General features: G+C 61.9%; 2 protein-coding genes across 2 annotated transcripts; one reads left to right on the top strand and one right to left on the bottom strand.

Annotated features, from left to right (window-relative positions):
• Positions 1–293: 293 nt before the first annotated feature.
• On the bottom strand, positions 294–3245 carry TSR2 (TSR2 ribosome maturation factor; the record flags this gene model as incomplete). The annotated part of the gene is made up of 4 exons (XM_084540403.1): positions 3098–3245; positions 2027–2117; positions 1329–1420; positions 294–569 (listed from the first exon to the last, which is right to left on the bottom strand). Coding segments are annotated over exons 1-4 (534 nt in total), but the record flags the coding sequence as incomplete, so codon positions are not given.
• A 2749-nt stretch (positions 3246–5994) lies between these two features.
• Positions 5995–24134, top strand: LOC311429309 (uncharacterized protein; the record flags this gene model as incomplete). Its single annotated transcript, XM_084540402.1, has 17 exons — positions 5995–6618; positions 7885–8057; positions 8145–8365; positions 8533–8690; positions 8770–8858; positions 8948–9167; positions 10039–10231; positions 10316–10371; positions 11436–12620; positions 12696–12812; positions 14744–14957; positions 15903–17191; positions 17974–18115; positions 18572–18672; positions 20680–20900; positions 20995–21209; positions 23902–24134. The coding sequence occupies exons 1-17, from the start codon at positions 6286–6288 to the stop codon at positions 24132–24134; spliced, it is 5160 nt and encodes a 1719-aa protein (XP_084396528.1). The 5' UTR covers positions 5995–6285.
• Between the last annotated feature and the right edge of the window lie 392 nt (positions 24135–24526).

Below are 24526 nucleotides of genomic sequence, written 5' to 3'. Positions count from 1 at the left end.
GGGGACATTTTGGGGGATTGGGGACATGAGGGAACATTTTTTGGGGGTTGGGGACGTTTTGGGGAGGGTTGGGGACATTTGGGGGGGGGGTTGGGGACATTTGGGGGGATTGGGGGCGTTTTTTGGGGGGTTGGGGACATTTGCGGGGGGTTGGGGACACCAGGTGACATTGGGGGGGGGGTTGGGGACATCGGGGGACATTTGGGGGGGTTGGGGGCGTTTTTTGGGGGGTTGGGGACATTCGGGGGGGGTCCCAAGCTTCGTGCCCCCCCCCCCCCCGCTCCCCCAATTACCTCCGCGGTGTCCCCATGCCCCTCGGGGGGGGGCTGGGCAGCACTGGTGGCACTGGTGGCACTGGTGGCACTGGTGGCACTGGTGTCCGCGGTGTCCCCTTCGTCGTCATCGTCGTCGTCGTCGCTGTCCCCCCCGGGTGCCCCCCCCGGGCGGGCGGCGGCCACCAGGGCCTGCAGGGCCGGGCCCCCCCGGGCCAACGCGGCCACCGCCGCCCCCACGGCCACCGCGTCCCCACGCTGGGCACGGGCGTGGAGCTCCAGTAGCTGGCGGCTCACCTGGGGGGGGGGAACTGGGAGGTACTGGGAGCACTGGGAGGGGATGGGGGGAGACTGGGAGGGGCTGGGAGGGGCTGGGGGGGGACTGGGAGGGGATGGGGGGGGACTGAGGGTACCGGGAGGGGACTGGGAGGGGCTGGGAGGGGACTGGGGGGGGTGGAGGGGTACCGGGAGGGGCTTGGGGGGTACTGGGAGGGACTGGGGGGGAACTGGGGGATACTGGGAGGGGGTGGAGGGGTACTGGGAGGGGCTGGGGGGGGACTGGAAGGGGACTGGGGGCACTGGGAGGGGGCTGGGGGGGGCTGGGGAGGGATGGGGGGGAACTGGGAGGGGGTGGAGGGGTACTGGGAAGGGATTGGGGGGAACTGGGGGGACTGGGAGGGAGCTGGGAGGGGATGGAGGGGCTGGGAGGAGGGCTGGGGGGGGCTGCAGGGGGACTGGGGGCTACTGGGAGGGGACTGGGTGATACTGGGAGCTACTAGGAGGGGACTGGGGAGCACTGGGGGGGGACTGGGGGGGGCTGGGAGGGGATTGGGGGGCACTGGGAGAGACTGGGAAGGGACTGGGGGATACTGGGAGGGGACTGGGGTGACCCTGGCTCTGCTGTCCCCACATCCCCCATCCCCATGTCCCAAAACATCCCCAAAACATCCCTAAACGTCCCCAAAATGTCCCGAAATGTCCCCAAAATGTCCCGAAATGTCCCAAAATGTCCCCCAAATGCCCCAAAATGTCCCCAAAACGTGTCCCCCCCCCCACCTGCTCCAGGCTCCCGTCCTCCACGGCGGTGTCAAACTCCTGGTCCAGGATCTCGGCCAGGAACTGCTCCACCTCCTCCTGCTGCAGCCCCTCTGGGGGACACCGGTGTCACCCCAGTGTCCCCAGTATCCCCCAGTATCCTCCCGGTATCCCCCAGTGTCCCCCAGTATCCTCCCAGTATCCTTCCAGTATCCCGCTGTGTCACCCAGTATCCCCCCACTAACCCCAAGTATCCCCCCAGTGTCCCCCCGTATCCCCCCAGTACCCCCAGTATCCCCCCAGTACTCCCAGTATCTCCCCAGTGTCCCCCAGTATCCCCCAAGTAACTCCCAGTATCCCCCAGTACTCTCCCTGTAACCACCAGTATCCTCCCAGTGCCCTCCCAGCACCTCAGCCAGGAACTGCTCCACCTCCTCCTGCCGCAGCCCCACTGGGGGGGTGTCACCGCTGTCACCCCCAGTGTCCCCAGTAACCCCCCAGTGCCTCCCAGTGCCCCCCAGTATCCCCCCCAGTATCCCCCAGTATCCTCCCAGTATCCCGCTGTGTCACCCAGTATCCCCCCATATCCCCCCAGTAACCACCAGTATCCCCCAGTGTCCCCAGTAACCCCCAGTATCTTCCCAGTATCCTCCCAGTATCCCCCAGTAACCCCCCAGTGCCTCCCAGTGCCCCCCAGTATCCCCAGTAAGCCGGCTCACCGTTGTGCTGGAAGAAGTCCTGCAGGGCCCCCCCCAGCCAGGTCACCTTCTCGGGGCCGTGGGGGCCACCGAAGCCGTGGGTCACCGCCACCTGGGGGGGGGGGCACCCTCGTGTCACCCCCCCCTCGGTGTCACCCCCCCCCCGGTGTCACCCCCCCAATCCCTCCCCCCCCGACCCCAGAGCCCCCAAAGTGTCCCCTCCCCCCCCCATGTCCCACTGACCCCCCCCAGCCCCCTCCCAAGCCCCGCCCCCCCTCAGGCCACACCCCCTTCAAGCCACGCCCATCATCAACCCGCCACGCCCCCATCCAGGCCACGCCCACCACCATGCCACGCCCCCACGCCCCACCCCTCCCTCACACCCCTGCCCCCTCCCACGCCCTGCTCCATTCAGGCCACGCCCCCTCTGACCCCGCCTACATCGAGGTCACGCCCCCTCAGACCACGCCCATCATCAGGCCACGCCCCCTCCATGTCCCGCCCACCACCATGCCCCGCCCACACACCTCTCCCCCATCCCCTCTCCCAACCCCCTCCCACGCCCCTTCCCTCAGGCCCCGCCCACCAAAAGGACACGCCCCTCTGTGCCACGCCCCCTTTAAGCCACGCCCACCACCATAACCCACGCCCTGCCCCTCCCCCACGCTCCTCCCCCTGTCCCCTCCCCAGCCACCTCCCAGGCCCCTCCCCTCAGGCCACGCCCCCTCAGACCCCGCCCACCATAAGGCCACGCCCCTCTCCATGCCACGCCCCTTTAATGCCCCGCCCACCGCCATGCCCCGCCCCCACCCCCCACCCCCTCTCCCAACCCCCTCCCACGCCCCTTCCCTCAGGGCCCGCCCATCCTGGCCACGCCCCCTTTAAGACACGCCCACCACCAGTCCACGCCCATTCCCCCAGGCCACGCCCCTTCTGGCCACGCCCACCACCAGGCCACGCCCCACAGCCCCGCTCCTCTCCCACCTCCCCCCTGCTCCCTCCCCTCCCCCTCCCCTCCAGCCCCCCCAGCCACCGCCCACCCCCAGGCCCCGCCCCCTTTAGGCCCCGCCCACCCCTTCAGGCCCCGCCCACCTGCAGCGCGGCCCATCCCCCCAGCACGGCGCGCACCCCCTGCGCGAACAGCGCCGCGCTGCCGCCCGCCGCCATGGCCGCCAGGCCCCGGCCAGACCCGGCCGGCCGAGCGCCGAGCGATCGAGCGGGGCCCCGGCGCGGCCAACGGGGCCAGGCGCGGCGAGTCGAGCGCCGAGCTAGCGAGCGGGGCTGGCCGGCCGAGCGCCGAGCTAGCGAGCGGAGCCCCCCGGAGGGGGCAGCGGGCTAGACCCGGCTAGCCGAGCGCCGAGCGATCGATCGGGGGGGCTATAGGGGCTCTATAGGGGCTCTATAGGGGCTATGTGGTCTACAGGTCTTCTATAGGGGCTGTAGGAGGTATAGATTCTATAGGGTCTATAGGTTCTATAGGGTCTATAGGTCTTCTATAGGGTCTATAGGTCTTCTATAGGGGCTGTAGGGTCTATAGGTTCTATAGGCTCTATGGGTTGTATAGGGTCTATAGGTTCTATAGGGTCTCTAGGTCTTCTATAGGGGCTGTAGAGGGGTATATAGGGGCAGAGTGGGGCTATATGGGGCTATAGGGGCTATAGGTTTTATCGGTTCTATAGGAGGTATAGGGTCTATAGATTCTATAGGGGCTATAGGGGGTATATAGGGGCATATAGGGGCAGGGAGGGGCTATATGGGGCTATAGGATCTATAGGAGCTATGGGTTCTATAGGAGGTATAGGGCTTCTAGGGGCCATAGGGGGTATATAGCGGTACAGAGGGGCTGTAGGGGCTATAGGGGCTATAGGTTCTATAGGGGATACAGGGAGTATATAGGGGCAAAGAGGGGCTGTAGGTTCCATAGGGGCTCTAGGTTCTATCTATAGGGGCTACGCAGAGTTTATAGGGGTACAGGGGGGCTATAAGGGCTCTAGGTTCTATAGGGGCTATAGGGGGTACAGAGGGGCTGTAGGGGGTATAGGGGCTATAGGCTCTGTAGATTCTGCAGGGGCTATAGTGGATATATAGGGGCACAGAGGGGCTATATGGGGCTATAGGAGCTATGGGGTCTATAGATTCTATAGGGAGGCTGTGGGGGCTATAGGTTCTATAGGGGCTATAGGCTCCACAGGAGGTACACAGGCTATAGGTTCTATAGGGGGTATATAGGGTGCAGAGGGGCTATAGGTTCTATAGGGGGTGCCTGGGGGCTATGGGGGCTATAGGTTCTGTGGGGGTTATAGGTACTATGGGGGGCATGGAGGTGCCCAAGCGTTATGGCACCTATAGGGCCTGTAGGGAGTGCACGGGGGCTATAGGGGGGGGCATAGGGGGTATCCTATGGGGGCTACAGGGGCTGTAGGGGGCATATGGGGTGCACAGGGGCTATGGGGGGGGGCTATAGGGGGGCTATAGGGGCATGCTGGGGTGATCCAGGGCTGCACAGGGGCTATAGGGGATGTGCAGGGGCTGCGGGGGGGGTATAGGGGGGCATACGGGGGCTATAGGAGGAGCTGGGGGGGGGGTCTATATGGGTGCACGGGGTCTATATGGGGCGGGTGGGGGGGCTATAGGGGTCTATGGGGACGCCGAGTGTCCATAGGGGGTCTATAGGGGTCTGGGGGGGGGGACACGGGGTCGATGGGGGGGGCTATAGGGTCTATGGGGGGGGCTATAGGGTATATGGGGGGGGGCTATAGCGGTCTATGGGGACGCCGAGTGTCCATAGGGGGTCTATAGGGGGCTGGGGGGGGGGGACACGCACGGGGTCTATGGGGGGGGCTATAGGGTCTATGGGGGGGGCTATAGGGGTCTATGGGGGGGCAATGAGGGGCTGTGGGGGTGTGCAGGGGCTATAGGGGAGGCTGTGGGGGGGGTCCCTGTAGCATCCCCTATAGATCGTGGGGGGGGGGCTCCCCCCTTTCCCCTCCCCATGCCCCGGAAGCGTTCCCCCGGCAGGAAGCGAGCAGCCGGGGGGGGGGGGGGGGACGGAGGGGGGGGGGCACGCACCCACCCCCACCCTGGGCTGCAGGGAGCCTTTATTTTGGGGGGGGGGACACAGCAGGCCTCGCCCCCCCCACTTTCACCCTAATTAACCCTCGTTAAGTCACCCTAATTAATCCCCGCCCCCCGCGGCAGGGCACCGCTGGACGCCGCGACGCCAGGTGACCCCCCCGGCACGACCCCCCCCCCCGGGGGGGGGCATCCCAATTTGTCATTGTCACCCTTGGGGACATCGTTTTATTTGGGGGGGGGGGCATTCATCATCATTGTCACCCTTGGGGGCATTAATTTCGGGGGGGGGGGTCCCAATTTGTCATTGTCACCCTTGGGGACACCCTTTTTTTTTTTTTTGGGGGGGGGCATCCTTCATCATCATTGTCACCCTCGGGGAAATCCTTTTTTTTTTGGGGGGGGACACATTCCTGGTTGTCATTGTCATCTTTGGGGACAGCTTTGTTTGGGGGGGGACATCAAAAATTGTCATTGTCACCTTTGTCTACATCCTTCTTTTATATGGGGGGGGGGACATCCCTGGTCATCATTGTCACCCTTGGGGGCATCTTTCTTTGAGGGGGGGGCATCCCTGGTCATTGTCACCCTTGGGGACATCCTTCTTTTTGGGGGGGGGGGGCATCCCTGGTCATCATTGTCACCCTTGGGGACATCCTTTTTTGGGGGGGGTCATTCTTGGTCATCATTGTCACCCTTGGGGACATTTTTTTGGGGGGGGTGACATCCCAACTCATCATTATCATCCTCGGGGGCATCCCTCTTTTATTTTTTTTTTTGGGGGGGGGGGCATCCCAAATCATTTTGTCACCCTTGGGGACATCCTTTTGAAGGGGGGGGACACCCCAACTCCTCATTGTTACCCCTGGGGACATTTCTCCTTTTTTTTTTTTAGGGGGGGGGACACAACACACATCAACTCCTCATGGGCACTACTGGGGACATCCTTCTTTTTTTGGGGGGGGGGGGACACCCCTGGTCATCACCGTCACCGCTGGGGACACCTCGGTTCATCATTGTCACCCCTTGGGGACACCCCTTTTATTTATTTTTTTTTTGGGGGGGGGCCACCTCAACTCATCGCCGTCCCCTTTGGGGACACCCCTCCATTTTGGGGGGGCACCCAAGCATCACATTTCGGACTGGGGGGGGGCCACCTCAACTCATCGCCGTCCCCGCCGCGGTGTAGGCACCGCCTCGGGGCCACCATGGCCACCGACTCGGGGGACCCCGGCAGCACCGGGGACCCCGAAAAACCCCACGGGACCCCCCTGGAAGAGCCCCCCAACGCCCCGGAGAAGACCCGCTTCATCCGCAAGAGCGTGGAGATGGTGGAGGACGAGCGGGCCCCCCCGGCCGACCCCCCCCGGGAGAAGGCCAAGCAGGAGATCGAGGAAGAGGCCGAGATGAAGGCCGTGGCCACCTCGCCCGGCGGCCGCTTCCTCAAATTCGACATCGAGCTGGGCCGGGGGGCTTTCAAGACGGTTTTCAAGGGTTTCGACACCGACACCTGGGTGGAGGTGGCCTGGTGCGAGCTCCAGGTGAGGCCCCGTGGGGCGGGGGGGGGGCACGGTTGGGTGCGCGGCGGCGCCGACGTCTTCGGTTCTTCGTTACGGCGTCGCGCGGTGAACGGCGCGCCCACTGGTTTGGTGGATTTGTCAGCGAAACTGTTCTGACTTCCCCGTGAAGCCAACGTTTGGGTCCTCAAATTTGTCTTGACTCCCCCTCCTGAAGTCCAGGAGCCTCCAAAATTGGCCATGAACCCTACAGTTGGCCCCTCAAATTCATCTTAAATCTCCCCAAAAATCTCCAAATTGACCATGAACCCTACGGTTGGCCCCTCAAACTCATCTTAAATCTCCCCAAAAATCTCCAAATTGGCCATGAACCCTACAGTTGGCCCCTCAAATTCGTCTTAAATTCTCCCCAAAATCAACGATTCTCCAAATTGACCATGAACCCTACAGTTGGCCCCTCAAACTCATCTCAAATCTCCCCCAAAATCAAGGATTCTCCAAATTGACCATGAACCCTATGGTTGGCCCCTCAAACTCATCTTGAACAGCCCCAAAATCAACGATTCTTCAAACTCAACAATGAACCCTACAGTTGGCCCCTCAAACTCATCTTAAATCTCCCCAAAAATCTCCAAATTGACCATGAACCCTACAGTTGGCCCCTCAAACTCATCTTAAATCTCCCCCAAAATCAACGATTCTCCAAATTGACCATGAACCCTACAACTGGCCTCTCAAACTCATCTTAAATTCTCCTAAAAATCAACAATTCTCCAAATTGACCATGAACGCTACAGTTGGCCCCTCAAATTCATCTTAAATCTCCCCAAAAATCTCCAAATTGACCATGAACCCTACGGTTGGCCCCTCCACCTCATCTTGACCCCTCCCAAAGTCAACGATCCTCCAAGTTCACCAATCGGCCTTGTAATTACGCCCTAAAAACTCATCGATCCTTTCATCGAAGCCCTCAAACTTCGCAGTTTACCCATTTTTTTTCCATTTTTTCCATTTTTTTATCCATCATTTCGTTCTTCAACCTCACTGCTGACACCCCGATTCACAAGGTGCCCTTCCAACAACCCCCAAAATTTGTCGTCAAAGCCCCACTTTGCCCATTTACCCACTAAATTCATTATTTATGCTCTTTAACTCGTTGTCCCTGTTGCGTTCCTCAACCGCCTTACAAAATCAACTCTCGAAAGCCTCAAATTCATCATCCTTCTCCCCAAACCGATGGCGAGCCCCTTTTTTCTGCCGCATAACCCCCCCCCTTCGCCCCCTCCCCAGGACCGCAAGCTGACCAAGGCGGAGCAGCAGAGGTTCAAGGAGGAGGCGGAGATGCTGAAGGGGCTGCAGCACCCCAACATCGTCCGCTTCTACGACTCGTGGGAGTCCACGCTCAAGGGCAAGAAGTGCATCGTCCTCGTCACCGAGCTGATGACGTCGGGCACCCTCAAGACGTGAGTCGGTTGGGGAGATGGGGGGTGGAAAAACATTTTGGGGTGGTGGCACGCCGCGGGACGAGGCGCCCCCCGACCCGCCCGCAGGTACCTGAAGAGGTTCAAGGTGATGAAGCCCAAGGTGCTGCGGAGCTGGTGCCGGCAGATCCTGAAGGGTCTCCACTTCCTCCACACCCGCACGCCCCCCATCATCCACCGCGACCTCAAGTGCGACAACATCTTCATCACCGGCCCCACGGGCTCCGTCAAGATCGGCGACCTGGGCTTGGCCACCCTCATGCGCACCTCCTTCGCCAAGAGCGTCATCGGTAAGCCGCGCCGTGCCCGCCCGTTGGCCAACGCTCAACGGGCCAACGCTCAACGCTCAACGAGCCAACGCTCAACGCTCAACGCTCAACGAGCCAACGCTCAACGCTCAACGCTCAACGTTGGCCAACGCTTGACGGTGGCCCCTTGGCTCTTCCCCCCCAACCAGGGACGCCGGAGTTCATGGCGCCGGAGATGTACGAGGAGCGCTACGACGAGTCGGTGGACGTCTACGCCTTCGGGATGTGCATGCTGGAGATGGGCACCTCCGAGTACCCCTACTCCGAGTGCCAAAACGCCGCCCAGATCTACCGCAAAGTCACCAGCGTGGGTGCTCGTCCCCCGTGCCTTGCCCCGGCGTGGTGGTGGTGGTGGTGGCATCACCCGGGGGTTCCTCCGCTCGTAGGGCATCAAGCCGGCGAGTTTCAACAAGGTGACGGACCCGGACGTGAAGGAGATCATCGAGGGCTGCATCCGGCAGAACAAGGCGGAGAGGTGGGAGAATCGGGGAGCCTACGGGGACCCCCGCCCCGTGTCCCGCCCCGTGTCCCACCCCGTGTCCCACCCCGTGTCCCCGCTCGCAGGCTCTCCATCCGGGACCTGCTGAACCACGCGTTCTTCGCGGAGGACACGGGGCTGCGGGTGGAGCTGGCGGAGGAGGATGGGGGCTTGGACTCCTCCCTGGCGCTCCGTCTCTGGGTGGAGGACCCCAAAAAGCTGAAGGGGAAGCACAAGGACAACGAGGCCATCGAGTTTAGCTTCGACCTGGAGTCCGATGTCCCCGAGGAGGTGGCCTACGAGATGGTGAGTGGCACGGGGCGCCGGGGGGGAGGTTGTGAGGCTGAAGCTCCTCTGAGGTTGGCTCTTGAAGCACCCCAAAAACTCAATGAACCTCCAAGTTCACAGCGAACGTGATGGTTGGCTCCTCAAACTCAAGTCAAGGATCCTCCCAGTTCACTCATGAGCCCTATGGTTGACCCCTCTAACTCGTCTTGAACCCCCACAAAGTCAGTGAACCTCCAAATTCACCGTGGTTGGCCTCAAATTCGTTACTGAGGTCTTCACAAAGTCGTTGAAGGTCCAAATTGACTCTGAACCCTACGGTTGGTCCCTGAAACTCAACTTAACCCCTCCCCAAAAATCAACGATCCTCCCAATTGGCTTGTGAACCCAACGGTTGACGCCTCTAACTCATCCCAAACCCCCCAAAAGTCAACGAACCTCCAAGATTGGCCCCTCTAACTCATCCCAAACCCCCCAAAAGTCAATGAACCTCCAAGATTGACCCCTCTAACTCATCCCAAACCCCCCAAAAGTCAATGAACCTCCAAGATCATCAATGAACCTTGTGGTTGACTCATCTAAGTCATTCTGCCCCCCAAAAAGTCAATGAACCTCCAAGATTGAACCCTCCAACTCATCCCGAACCCCCCAAAAGTCAATGAACCTCCAAGATTGACCCCTCTAACTCATCCCAAACCCCCCAAAAGTCAATGAACCTCCAAGATTGACCCCTCTAACTCATCCCGAACCCCCCAAAAGTCAATGAACCCCCAAGATCATCAATGAACCCAACGGTTGCCCCCTCAAACTCACGTAGAACCCCCCCAGAGCCAACCCTCCTCCAAGCCCACCATGCTCCGCTCCCCACGGCCTCCCCTCTCTCCCCCATCAGGTGAAATCCGGCTTCTTCCACGAGAGCGACTCCAAAGCCGTGGCCAAATCCATCCGGGACCGCCTGGCGCTGGTGAGGAAGATGAGGGAGAGGAAGCAGGCGGAGGGCCGGGGGGCCATCCCCGAAAATGAGGACACCGAGGTGGACCAGCACGTCCGGCAGCAGCTCCTGCGGCAGCAGACCCCCGCCACTGGTGAGAGACCCCCCCAGAATTGTCCCCAACTCTGTCCCCATCGTGGTGGACCCCAAAATTTGCCCAACGTTGTGCGGTCAACAGCTGAGGTCCTCTTGGAGAACAGCGCTGGATCGGAGGCCACCGGGTGCTACCAGGGGGTAGGTGGCTCCCGAGGACACCCATGGTCCCCCAACCTTGTCCCCTTGACCCAACCGTGTCCCCTTGAACCAACCTCATCTCCTTGACACAACCTTGTCCCCAACCTTGTCCCCTTGACCCAAACTCATCCCCTTGACCCAACCTCGTTCCCTTGACCCGACCTTGACCCAACCGTGTCCCCTTGACCCAACCGTGTCCCCTTGACCCAACCTCATCCCCTTGACCCAACCTTGTCCCCTTGACCCAACCTTGTCCCCAACCTTGTCCCCTTGACCCAACCTTGTCCCCAACCTTGTCCCCTTGACCCAACCTCATCCCCTTGACCCAACTTCGTCCCCTTGACCCAACCTCGTCCCCTTGACCCAACCTCATCCCCTTGACCCGTGTCCCCTTGACCCAACCTCGTCCCCTTGACCCATCCTTGTCCCCTTGACCCAACCTTGTCCCCAACCTCGTCCCCTTGACCCAACCTTGTCCCCTTGACCCAACCGTGTCCCCTTGTCCCCAAACTCATCCCCTTGACCCAACCTCATCCCCTTGACCCAACCTCATCCCTTTGACCCAACCGTGTCACCTTGACCCAACCTTGTCCCCTTGACCCAACCTCGTCCCCTTGACCCAACCTGGTCCCCTTGACCCAACTTGTCCCCAACCATGTCCCCTTGACCCAACCTCATCCCCTTGACCCAACCGTGTCCCCTTGAACCAACCTCATCTCCTTGACCCAACCTTGTCCCCAACTTCGTCCCCTTGACCCAACCTCGTCCCCTTGACCCAACCTCGTCCCCTTGACCCAAACTCATCCCCGTGACCCAACCTCATCTCCTTGACCCAACCTTGTCCCCAACTGTGTCCCCTTGACCCATCCTTGTCCCCTTGACCCAATCTCATCCCCTTGACCCAACCTTGTCCCCAACCTTTTCCCCTTGACCCAACCTTGTCCCCTTGACCCAACCTCATTTCCTTGACCCAACCTTGTCCCCAACCGTGTCCCCTTGACCCAACCTTGTCCCCTTGACCCAACCTTGTCCCCTTGAAGCCACCACTGCCACTTGTCCCACAGGTCCCCTTTGGCACAGAGGGGATGGCGCCGGACGTCCCCGTGGTGCCACCACCACCCGTGCCACCGGCCTCGTCCCAGCTGGAGGCCACCACCGTGGATGGGCAGAGCCGGGCTGGTGGCCCCGTCACCGGTGTCAGGGGGGACGCTGGCCAAGCGGTGACACCGGTGGCAGGGGCAGCGAGGGTCCAGACGGCTCCCGGTGCACCGGGGACGGTGATGGGGATGCCGCCGGCTCCAGGGATGCCACAAGCTCTGGTGATGCCACCAGCTCCAGGGATGTCACCAGCCCCAGGGATGCCACCGGGTCAAGGGATGCCACCAGCCCCAGGGATGCCACCAGCCCCAGGGATGCCATTGATCCAAGGGATGCCACCGGTCCCAGGGATGCCACCAGCTCCCGAGCTGTCATCTCAGCTGGTCCCTGGCATGCAGCCGCAGATGGCCACAGGGATGCCACAAGCTCTGGTGATGCCACCAGCCCCGGGGATGCCACCAGGTCAAGGGATGCCACCAGCTTCAGGGATTCAGATGGCTCCTGAGATGCCACCGGTCCCAGGGATGCCACCGGGTCAGGGGATGCCACCAGCTCCAGGGATGTCACCAGCCCCAGGGATGCCACCGGGTCAAGGGATGCCACCAGGTCAAGGGATGCCACCAGCCCCAGGGATTCAGTTGGCTCCTGAGATGCCACCAGTCCCAAGGATGCCACCAGCCCCAGGGTTGTCACCAGCCCCGGGGATGCTACCAGCTCCTGAGATGCCACCAGGTCAAGGGATGCCATCGGGTCAAGGGATGCCACCAGCTCCAGGGATGTCACCAGCTCCGGGGATGTCACCAGCTCCAGGGATGCCACCAGGTCAAGGGATGCCACCAGGTCAAGGGATGCCACCAGCCCCAGGAATGCCACCAGCCCCAGGGATTCACTTGACTCCTGAGATGCCACCAGGTCAAGGGATGCCACCAACCCCAGCAATGCCACCAACCCCAGCAATGCCACCAGCCCCAGCAATGCCACCAGCCCCAGCGATGCCACCAGCCCCAGCGATGCCACCAGCAGAGGCCACCCCACGGGACGTCCCCGGTGTCCCCGACCCCACCGCCACCAAACCCGACCGCAGCCGGCAGCGCCGAGCCTCCTGCCCGCGGCCGGACAAGGGCGCCCGCTTCCAGCTCACCGTCCTGCAGGTCGGTCTGGGGACACGGGACGGGGCTGGGGGGGGGACACGGGGACACCCCTAAAAAACCGTGCCCCCTCCCCAGGTCTCGTCCCCGGGGGACAACACGGTGGAGTGCCAGCTGGAGACGCACGACAGCAAGATGGTGACCTTCAAGTTCGACGCCGACGGGGACGCCCCCGAGGACATCGCCGACTACATGGTGACCCCCCCAGGACCCCAAAAAATCCTTTGACTTTCCCCTAAGAATCACCCCAAAATCTCACCTAACCCCCAAAACTCCACCTAACCCCCAAACCCCTCAAAGCTTCCCCAAAAGCCTCAAAACGTCTTCCAAATCTCTCCAGACCTCTCCAAAACCGCTCAAAACTTCCCCAAAACCACTCAAAACCTCCCAAAATTCCTCAAAACCTTCTCAAATCCCTCAAAACCTCCCCCAAACCCCTCAAAACCTCCGCCAAACCCCTCAAAACCTCCCCAAATCCCTCAAAACCTCTTCCAAATTCCTTAAAACCTCTTCCAAACCCATCCAGACCTCTCCAAAACCACTTAAAAGCTCCCAAAATTCCTCAAAACCTCCCCAAAATCCCTCAAAACCTCCCCCGAACCCTTCAGAAACTCCCCAGAAACCCTTAAAACCTCCCAAAATCCCACAAAACCTCCTCAAATCCCTCAAACCCTCCCCAAACTCATCAAAACCTCCCCAAAACCTCTCAAAACCTCCCTAAATCCCTCAAAACCTCCCAAATCCTCCCGAAACGCCCTTAAAGCCTCCCCAACCCCCCTCAAAACTTCTCCAAAATCCCTCAAAACCTCCCCAAACTTCTCCAAACCTCCCCTAAAGCACCCCAAACCTCAGAATCTCCTCCAAACCTCCCCCAAACCTCTTCAAAGCCTCCCCAAATCCCTCAAAAGCTCTTCCAAACCTCCCCAAACCCCCTCAAAACCTCCCCAAATCCCTCAAAACCTCCCCTAAACCCTTCAAAACCTCCCAAATCCTCCTCAAAGCCTCCCCAAGCCCCCTCAAAACTTCTCCAAAATCCCTCAAAACCTCCCCAAACTTCTCCAAACCTCCCCTAAAACAACCCAAACCTCAGAATCTCCTCCAAACCTCCCCAAACCTCCCCAAAAACCCTTCAAAGCCTCCCCAAATCCCTTCCAAGCCTTCCCCAATCCACCCCAAACCTCTTCAATGCCTCCCCAAATCCCTCAAAAGCTCTTCCAAACCTCCCCAAACCCCCTCAAAACCTCCCCAAAACCTCTCAAAACCTCCCGAAATCCCTCAAAACCTCTTCCAAACCCTTCAAAACCTCCCAAATCCTCCTCAAAGCCTCCCCAAGCCCCCTCAAAACTTCTCCAAAATCCCTCAAAACCTCCCCAAACTTCTCCAAACCTCCCCTAAAGCACCCCAAACCTCAGAGTCTCCTCCAAACCTCCTCCAAACCACCCCAAACCCCTTCAAAGCCTCCCCAAATCCTTCAAAAGCTCTTCCAAACCTCCCCAAACCCCCTCAAATTCTCCCCAAATCCCTCAAAACCTCCCCTAAACCCTTCAAAACCTCCCAAATCCTCCTCAAAGCCTCCCCAAACCCCCTCAAAACCTCCCCAAATCCATCAAAACCTCCCCAAAACCCTTCAAAACCTCCCAAATCCTCCCCAAACCCCCTCAAAGCCTCCCCAAACCCCTCAAAACCTCCCCAAATCCCTCAAAACCTCCCCTAAACCCTTCAAAACCTCCCAAATCCTCCTCAAAGCCTCCCCAAACCCCCTCCAAACCCCTCCAAACCTCCCCCAACCCACCCCAAACCTCTTCAAAGCCTCTCCAAATCCTTCAAAACCTCTTCCAAACCTCCCCAAACTCCTCAAAACCTCCCCAAATCCTTCAAAAACTCCCCAAATCCCTCAAAACCTCCCCAAAACCTCTCAAATCCTCCTCAAAGCCTCCCCAAACCCCCTCCAAACCCCCTCCAAACCTCCCCCAACCCACCCCAAACCCCTTCAAAGCCTCCCCAAACCCCCTCAAAACCTCCCCAAACCCCCTCCAAACCTCCCCGAACCCCCTCAAAACCTCGTAAAACACCCCAAAAAAATAAAAACGCCCCCCCCTAAAATCCTTTGCGTCCTCCCCCTCCAGGTCGAGGACAACTTCGTGCTGGAGGCCGAGCGGGAGAAATTCGTGGAGGAGCTGAAGGCCATCGTGGTCCAGGCTCAGGGGCTCCTCCGCCCCCCCGCCTCGGACCCCCAAGTACCCCACGGCCCCCCCCAGGGCGAAAGCGTCCCCCACTCGTCCCCCATCGGGCGGTGGAGGTTCTGCATCAACCAGACCATCCGCAACCGGGAGGTCCACGGTGAGTCACGACGGGGTGGTGGGAGGGGGGCGACGCGTCGGGGACGGCGGTGGGTGACCCCCCGTTGGGTGTCCCCTTTCTCGTGGGGGTGTCCCCATCTAGGTCCTGGGGGGCCACCGCATGGACGGAGGGCGATGGGGACGTCCCGCGCCGAGCAGGATGCGGCCGTGGAGCAGGGTGCGCCAACGGGTGTCGCCGGGCCCCAAGAGTTGGGTGTCCCCCAAGGATTGGGGACAGTCATTGGAGGACCCCAAGAGTTGGGCGTCCCCCAAGGATTGGGGACAGTCATCGGAGGACCCCAAGAGTTGGGCGTCCCCCAAGGATTGGGGACAATCATTGGAGGACCCCAAGAGTTGGGTGTCCCCCAAGGATTGGGGACAGTCATTGGAGGACCCCAAGAGTTGGGTGTCCCCCAAGGATTGGGGACAGTCATCGGAGGACCCCAAGAGTTGGGTGTCCCCGAAGGCTTGGGGACAATTGTCACCGGACCCCAAGAGTTGGGCGTCCCCCAGGGATTGGGGACAATCATTGGAGGACCCCAAGAGTTGGGTGTCCCCCAAGGATTGGGGACAATGGTCACCGGACCCCAAGAGTTGGGCGTCCCCCAAGGCTTGGGGACAATTGTCACCGGACCCCAAGAGTTGGGTGTCCCTCAAGGCTTGGGGACAGTCATTGGTGGACCCCAAGAGTTGGGCGTCCCCCAAGGATTGGGGACAATCATTGGAGGACCCCAAGAGTTGGGTGTCCCTCAAGGATTGGGGACAGTCATCGGTGGACCCCAAGAGTTGGGTGTCCCCCAGGGATTGGGGACAATTGTCACCGGACCCCAAGAGTTGGGTGTCCCTCAAGGATTGGGGACAATCATCGGAGGACCCCAAGAGTTGGGCGTCCCCCAAGGATTGGGGACAGTCATCGGAGGACCCCAAGAGTTGGGTGTCCCCCAAGGCTTGGGGACAATCTCCACCGGACCCCAAGAGTTGGACGCACCCAAGGGACCGGAGATGACGGTCACGGGGCACCAAGACCTGGATGTCCCCCAAGGGTTGGGGACAATCATCACGAGACCCCAGGAGCCGGAGCCGGTTGTCACCGCACCCCAAGAACCAGCTGTCCCCCAAGGCCTGGTGACGACGGCCACCCACCCTTGGGACCTGGACGCACCCAAGGGACCGGAGGGGATTGTCCCCGAACCCCAAGATCTGGGTGTCCCCCAAGGATTGGGGACAATCGCCACCGGACCCCAAGAGTTGGGTGTCCCCCAAGGATTGGGGACAATAATTGGTGGACCCCAAGAGTTGGGTGTCCCCCAGGGCTTGGGGACAATCGCCCCTGGAGCTTGGGAGCAGGATGCACCCAAGGGACCGGAGACAATCGTCCCCAAAGCCCACGGCGATGACTTGGGTGCCCCCCAAGGACCGGGGACGATTGTCACCAGTTCTTGGGACCAGGAGGCACCCAAGGGACAGGAGGTGACCGCCACCCACCCCCAAGAGTTGGGTGTCCCCCAAGGACCGGGGACAACTGCCACCAACGCGTGGGACCTGGAGGCACCCAAGGGTGCCAAGACGATCGTCACCAAACCCCAAGAGCTGGATGCGCCCAAGGGGCTGGAGATGATTGTCCCCGAACCCCAAGAGTTGGGTGTCCCCCAAGGCTTGGGGACAGTCATCAGAGGACCCCAAGAGTTGGGTGTCCCCCAAGGATTGGGGACAATTGTCACCGGACCCCAAGAGTTGGGTGTCCCCCAAGGCTTGGGGACAGTCATGGGAGGACCCCAAGAGTTGGGTGTCCCCCAAGGCTTGGGGACAGTCATTGGTGGACCCCAAGAGTTGGGTGTCCCCCAAGGATTGGGGACACTCGTCCCCAACACTTGGGACCTGGAAGCACCCAAGGGTGCGGAGACGACCGTCCCCGACCCCCAAGATCTGGGTGTCCCCCACATTTTGGGGCCAATCCCCTCCACCCCCCAAAAGCTGAGCGTCCCCCAAGACGCGGGGACGCCCCCCGCCACCTCTTGGGACCGCGCCGCACCCAAGGGCCCCTCTGAGCTGGGTCCCCAAGCCCCGGAGGATCCCAAGGGCCCCGAGCAGGTCGTGGGGGGTCCCCAAACCCCCGATGTCCCCCCCGCGCCCCCCCCGGCCATCCTCACCCTGGACCAGCAGCTCCGCACCCTGCTCTACCCCGAGGGTCACCGCGACGCCCCCAGCCTCCGGCCACCGTCCCCGGACCCCAAGGTGAGTCGGGACCCTGGGGGGGGGGATATGGGGTTGTTGGGGGGGGTTATGGGGGAGTTTGGGGGGCTATGGGGTACTTTGGGGTCCCAAGGGGCAGCTGGGGGGGCTATGGGGGCAGTTTGGGGGTCTATGGGGTATTTTGGGGTCCCAAATGGCACCTGGGGGGGCTATGGGGGCAGTTTGGGGGCGTCTATGGGGTATTTTGGGGTCTCAAGGGGCAGCTGGGGGGGCTATGGGGGCAGTTTGGGGGTTCTGTGGGGTATTTTGGGGTCCCAAGGGGCAGCTGGGGGGGCTATGGGGGCAGTTTGGGGGTCTATGGGGGCAGTTTTGGGGTCCCAAGGGGGCAGTTTGGGGTCTATGGGGGCAGTTTGGGGTCCCAAGGGGCACCCAGGGGGGGGCTATGGGGGCAGTTTTGGGGTCTATTGGGGCAGTTTGGGGTCCCAAGGGGGAACTGGGGGAGCTATGGGGTATTTTGGCGTCCCAAGGGGGTAATTTGGGGTCTATGGGGGCAGTTTGGGGGCTCTATGGGGTACTTTGGGGTCCCAAATGGCACCTGGGGGGGCTATGGGGGCAGTTTGGGGTCCCAAGTGGCAGCTGGGGGGGCTATGGGGGCAGTTTGGGGGATCTATGGGGTATTTTTGGGTCCCAATTGGTACTTGGGGGGGCTATGGGGGCAGTTTGGGGGGGTCTATGGGGTATTTTTGGGTCCCAATTGGTACTTGGGGGGGCCTATGGGGGGGTCACCTCACCTTGCCCCCCCCCCAAATCCCCAATTCCCTCAGGACGCCCCCCCCGGAGGATATTTCGGGATCCGTTTCCACTGCCCCCGCCTGAAAAACCCCGTTAGCAAGAAAACCTGGAGCCGAAAATTAAAAAATTGGGCCCGCCGCGCCGCCGCCCTCGGGGGGGGGCGACCCCGACCAGGTAACCCCCCCCCCCCCCCAAAAAAAAAAAATCCCCCTCCCCAAATTTTATCCCTCCCCAAATTTACCCCCACCGAAAAATCCCCCAATTTCCCCCCAAAATCCCCCCCTTCTTAAATTTTAGCCCCCCAAAATTTACCCCCCCCAAAAAAATCCCCTAATTTCCCCCCCAAAATCCCCTTCCCCAAATTTTAACCCCTCCCCAAATTTTACCCCCCCCCAAATTAATCCCCACCAAAAAATCCCCCAATTTCCCCCCCAAAATCCCCCCCTTCCTAAATTTACCCCCCCCCAAATTTGCCCCCCCAAAAAAATCCCCCAATTTCCCCCCAAAAATCCCCCCCCTCTCCCAATTTCCCCCCCCCAACCCCATTATTTTGGTATTTGGGGTGGGGGGGGCCCAAATTCAGCCCCCTCCCCCCGTCCCCCCCCCGCCTTTTGGGTCTTTTTCGGGCAGGGGAGGCGGAGGAGAATTTTGGGGACCCCCCCTGCGGAGCGGATGGGGACCCCCCCCCGGGGGGAGCCGAGACGGGGGGCGGCCGGCGGGGGCGACTGCAGGTGGGTAAGGGGGGGGGAGGGGGTGGGGGGCCCCAAAATCGCCCCCAGGGACCCCAAAATCAGCCCCTGGGACCCCAAATTTGCCCCCAGGGATCCCAAAATCACCCCCAGGGACCCCAAAATCAGCCCCCAGGACCCCAAATTTGCCCCAGGGACCCCAAAATCACCCCCAGGACCCCAAAATCAGCTCCCAGGACCCCAAATTGCCCCCAGGGACCCCAAAATCACCCCCAAGGACCCCAAATCACTCCCAGGGACCCCAAAATTGTCCCCAGGGACCCCAAATTTCCCCCCAGGGACCCCAAAATTAGCCCCCAGGACCCCAAATTTGCCCCAGGGACCCCAAAATCACCCCCAGGACCCCAAAATCAGCTCCCAGGACCCCAAATTGCCCCCAGGGACCCCAAAATCACCCCCAAGGACCCCAAATCACTCCCAGGGACCCCAAAATTGTCCCCAGGGACCCCAAATTTCCCCCCAGGGACCCCAAAATCACCCCGGGGACCCCAAAATCGCCCCCAGGGACCCCAAAATCACCCCCAAGGACCCCAAATCACCCCCAGGGACCCCAAAATTGCCCCCAGGACCTCAAATTTGCCCCCAGGGACCCCAAAATCACCCCCAGGGACCCCAAATTTGCCTCCAGGGACCCCAAACCACCCCCAGGGACCCCAAAATCACCCCCAGGGACCTCAAATTTGCCCCCAGGGACCCCAAAATCACCCCGGGGACCCCACAATTGCCCCCAGGGACCCCAAAATCACCCCGGGGACCCCAAATTTGCCCCCAGAGACCCCACAATCACCCCCAGGGACCCCAAAATCACCCCCAGGGACCCCAAATTTGCCCCCAGGGACCCCAAATTGCCCCCAAGGACCCCAAATTGCCCCCGAAGGACCCCAGATTGCTCCATAGGGACCCCCAAGTGCCCCATAAGGCCCCAAGAGCCCCATGGAGATCCCAAACTGCCCCATAGTCCCCCCCAACTGCCCCCATAGACCCCCCAAACTGCGCCCATAGCCCCCCCAGGTGCCCCTTGGGACCCCAAAATACCCCATAGCCCCCCCGCCAATTCCCCCTTGGGACCCCAAGTCCCCCCCACAGCCCCCCCAAACTGCCCCTATAGCCCCCCCAGTTCCCCCTTGGGCCCCCAGACTACCCCATAGACCCCAAAACTGCCCCCATAGACCCCCCAAACTGCCCCCATAGCCCCCCCAGGTGCCCCTTGGGACCCCAAAATACCCCATAGACCCCCAAACTGCCCCCATAGCCTCCCAAGTGCCCCTTGAGACCCCAAAATACCCCATAGACCCCCCAAACTGCCCCCATAGCCCCCCCAGGTGCCCCTTATGACCCCAAAATACCCCATAGCCCCCCAAACTGCCCCATAGACCCCCAAACTGCCCCCATAGCCCCCCCAGGTGCCCCTTGGGACCCCAAAATACCCCACAGTCCCCCCAAACTGCCCCCATAGACCCCCCAAACTGCCCCCATAGACCCCCAGGTGCCCCTTGGGACCCCAAAATACCCCATAGCCCCCCCCAAACTACCCCCATAGCCCCCCAAACTGCCCCCATAGCCCCCCACCAATTCCCCCTTGGGACCCCAAGTCCCCCCCACAGCCCCCCCAAACTGCCCCCATAGCACCCCTAACTGCCCCCAAATACCCCATAGACACCCCAAACTTCCCCCATAGCCCCCCAGCTGCCCCTTGAGACCCCAAAATACCCCATAGACCCCCAAACTGCCCCCATAGCCCCCCCAGATGCCCCTTGGGACCCCAAAATACCCCATAGACCCCCAAACTGCCCCCATAGGCCCCCCAAACTGCCCCCATAGCACCTGTAACTGCCCCCAAATACCCCATAACCCCCCCTGGGTGCCCTTTGGGACCCCAATCTCCCCCATATCCCCCCCCCAATTCCCCCTTGGGACCCCAAATCCCCCCCAACCCCCCCCAAACCCCCCCATATCCCCCCCCTCCATCACCCCCCCCCCTCCCCGCAGGCCTCCCCCTCCACCCCCACCGAAGCCCCCGACGGCGGCAGCGGCGGCAGCATCGCCCCCCCCCCGATCCCCCCGAGCTCGGACAGCGACCCCCCCCCGGCCCCCCCCTTGGACCCCCCATTTCCCCGCGCCCCCCCCGCGCCCCCCATCTCCAGCAGCAGCGACGGCGGCGACTCGGAGGACGAGGGGCTGCGGGCCGAGCTGCGGCGCCTGCGGGACAAGTAAGAAATTTGGGGGGAAAAACACCAAAATTGGGGGTGCCCCCCCCCCCAAAAAAAATTAATATTTATGGAACCCCCCCCAAAATAATTAAAGGCACATCCAGGAGGCGGCGGCCCTGCGGGCACGGCAGCAGCGGGAGCTGAGGGAGCTGCAGGGGAGGCTAAGAGCAAGGGGAGCCAGGGGGGGCGCGGGGGGGGCCCCCCAAAATCCGACCCCCCCCCCCCCAGCGCCACCTCCCTGCGGACCCTCGCCCAGGAGGGCCAGGGCCAGGGGGAAGGCCAGGGGAAGGGGCCCGGCGGCGAGGGCAGGTGGGTGAGGGGGGGGGGAATGGGGGTTTTGGGGGGGTTTTGGGGGTTTTGGGGGGGTTTTGGGGAGTTTGGGGGATTTGGGGGTTTGGGGGGGTTTGGGGGGTTTGGGGGGGTTGGGGGGGTTTGGGGGGATTTGGGGGGTTTGGGAGGGAGAGAGGGGTTTTGGGGTTTGGGGAGGATTTAGGGGATTTAAGGGTTTTGGGGGGATTTGGGGGCTTGGGGGTTTTGGGGGGGGTTGGGGGATTTAGGGGTTTTGGGGGATTTGGGGGGTTTGGGGGATTTAGGGGTTTTGGGGGGGGTTGGGGGGATTTGGAGGGTTTGGGGGGGTTTGGGGGTTTGGGGGGTTTTCGGGGGTTTTGGGGGATTTGGGGGGTTTGGGGGATTTGGGGGGGGTTGGGGGTTTTGGGGGGGTTTGGGGGGTTTGGGGGATTGGGGGGATTTGGAGGGAGAGAGGGGTTTTGGGGTTTGGGGAGGATTTAGGGGATTTAGGGGTTTTGGGGGGATTTGGGGGATTTGGGGGTTTTGGGGGGATTTAGGGGATTTGGGGGTTTTGGGGGGTTTGGAGGGTTTTGGGGGGTTTGGGGGGTTTTGAGGGATTTGGGGTTTTGGGGGGATTTGGGGTTTTTGGGGAGTTTGGGGGGGATTGGGGGATTTGGGGGGGTTTAGGGGGAGTGAGGGGTTTAGGGGTTTTGGGGGGGTTTGGGGGATTTGGGGGATTTGGGGGGTTTGGGGGTTTGGGGGGGTTGGGGGGATTTCGGGGGATTTGGGGAGGTTTGGGGTTTTTGGGGGTTTTGGGGGGATTTGGGGGATTTGGGGGGAGTGGGGGATTTAGGGGGTTTTGGGGGATTGGGGGGTTTTGAGGGGTTTGGGGGTTTTGGGGGGGGTTGGGGGGTTTTGGGGGATTTGGGGGGTTTTGAGGGGGATTTGGGGGTTTGGGGGTTTGGGGGGTTTGGGGGGGAGAGAGGGGTTTTGGGGTTTGGGGAGGATTTAGGGGATTTAGGGGGGTTTTGGGATTTGGGGGGATTTGGGGGGTTTTGGTGGGTTTTGGGGGTTTGGGGGGTTGGGGGGGATTTGGGGGATTTGGGGGTTTTGGGGGATTTCGGGGGTTTGGGGTTTTTGGGGGGATTTGGGGAGTTTGGGGGGATTGTGGGGGTTGTGGGGGTTGGGGGTTTTGGGGGTTTTGGGGGGGATTTGGGGAATTTGGGGGGGTTGGGGGATTTGGGGGGTTTAAGGGGGATTTAGGGGGAGTGGGGGTTTTGGGGGATTTGGGGGATTTGGGGGGATTTGGGGGGTTTGGGGGGATTTGGGGGGATTTGGGGGTTTGGGGTTTTGGGGTTTTGGGGGTTTTGGGGGGTTTGGGGGGTTTGGGGGGATTTGGGGGTATTTGGGGGGGTTGGGGGTTTTGGGGGATTTGGGGGTTTTGGGGGGTTTGGGGGGGGTTGGGGGGTTTTGGGGGATTTGGGGGGTTTTGAGGGGTTGGGGGGTTGGGGGGATTTGGGGGAGTTGGGATATTTGGGGTTTTTGGGGTGATTTGGGGGTTTGGGGGGGATTTGGGGGGGGTTGGGGTTTTGGGGGATTTAGGGGTTTTGGGAGGATTAGGGGCTTTAGGGGTGGGTTGGGGTTTGGGGAGGTTTGTGGGGTTTGGGGAGGATTTGTGGGGTTTTGGGGGGTCTGGGGGCTTTCTCACCCTCTCCCCCCCCCCCCCCAGGCCCCCCCTCCGGCCCCCCCCGAAGCGGGGCCCCCCCCCCGCCGCCCCCCCCCGCCTCCCGGAGGAAGCCCCGGGGGGGGTGGGGGGGGGTCGGGGGGGTCCCCCCTCCCCGCGCACCCCCCCATTGCCCCCCCCGCCCCGGTGGGGCCCCCCCCGGCGCTGCACGACTGACCCCGCAACCAAAATCGCCGTTTTTCACCCCAAAACCACCCCTTCTCCGTTTTGTGCCCCCCTCTCTTTGTAGCACCCCCTTCCCCCGTTTTCCCCCAAATGGCCTCGTTTCACCCCAAAATGGCCCCAATGAAGGCTCCAAACCTGCCCGTCTTTTGACCCAAAATCCCTCTTTTTTAACCCAAAACCGTTGTGGAGCACTGGAGCACTCCCTCGCACCCAAATTCACCTCATTTCACCCCAAAATTCACTCCTGGGGCCATCGTGGTGCTTGTGACCCCCCTCCAACACCAAACCACTCACTCAACACTAAAATTGACGGTTTTCACCCCAAAACCCACTCTGTCCCCCCCCAGTCCACGGGGGTGCGGGTTTGAGGCTGGGATCCCATTTATTGGTCTGGACTGGTGTTACTGGTCGCCCCACCCCCTTTACTGGTCCGTACTGGGATAACTGGGCGCTCCCCCCGGCATTTTTGGGGTCATTTCCTCGCATTTTCTTCCACCCATCTACCTCATTTCACACCCCTCCCACCACCCCGGCGAGGTTTTTTGGGGAGAAATCCCGCGAGTTCGGGTTCGGGGGGGGTGTGGAGGAGCTCCGCGTTGACTTTTCTTTTGGGGAAGAATTGTTAAAAAATGAAAAAAAAAGGAAAAAAAAAATAAATAAAGGCGCATCCGGACAAGGCCGTGTGGGGGGCGGGCGCTAGGACCCGGTTGCCGCGCCGCTCCCAAGATGGCGGCCGCACCGCGCCGCCACTCCCAAGATGGCGGCGCCCAGGCCCGGCGGGCGCCCTCCTTTGCCCTTCCCAAGATGGCGCCGCGCCCTCCCCAAGATGGCGGCGCGGGCGGCCCAAAATGGCGGCGCGGCCCCGCCTCCTCCTTCCCGTTCCGCGTTTGAATAAACTTTACTGGGAGGCCGGAGCCGGCGGCGGCAGCGGCGGAGAAGGCGGCGAGGCCGGGACGGCGGCCGGAGCGGCGGCGGGGGCGGCGGGGACGGCGGCGAGGCGGCGAGAAGCGAGCCCGGGGGCGGGCGGCCGGGCCTGAGGCCTAGCGGGGCGGCGGGGGGCGCGCGCAGGCCTCGCGGGGAGCTCGGGGCCTGTAGGCCGCGGGGGGGGGGGGGCAGGGCCCTGTAGGGTTTTGTGGGGGGGGGTCCCGGGTCCTATAGGTCCCCAAAGGGGGGCGCGGGGCCCTATAGGTCCTTTAAGGGCGGCTCGGGGCCTTCTAGGCCTCGACGGGGGCCCTGTAGGCCGCGGGGGGAGGGCCGGGGCCCTATAGGGCGAGGAGCCCCCGCAGCCCCTCCAGGGGGTCCCCGGGCCCTATAGGGGTTGTGGGGGGTTGTGTAGAGCCGGGGAGACCCCAAAGAGGCTTTGGGGGAGGCCTTGGGGTCCTATAGGCTGCATACGGGGGGTGTGGGGGTCCTATAGAGCAAGAGGGAC

This window comes from Aythya ferina (assembly GCF_964211825.1).
Source record: "Aythya ferina genome assembly, contig: HAP1_SCAFFOLD_574, whole genome shotgun sequence".
In the NCBI taxonomy this organism is placed as follows: domain Eukaryota; kingdom Metazoa; phylum Chordata; class Aves; order Anseriformes; family Anatidae; genus Aythya; species Aythya ferina.
Note: the sequence above shows the minus strand (reverse complement) of the source record. Positions and strands in the feature narration are given on the sequence as shown.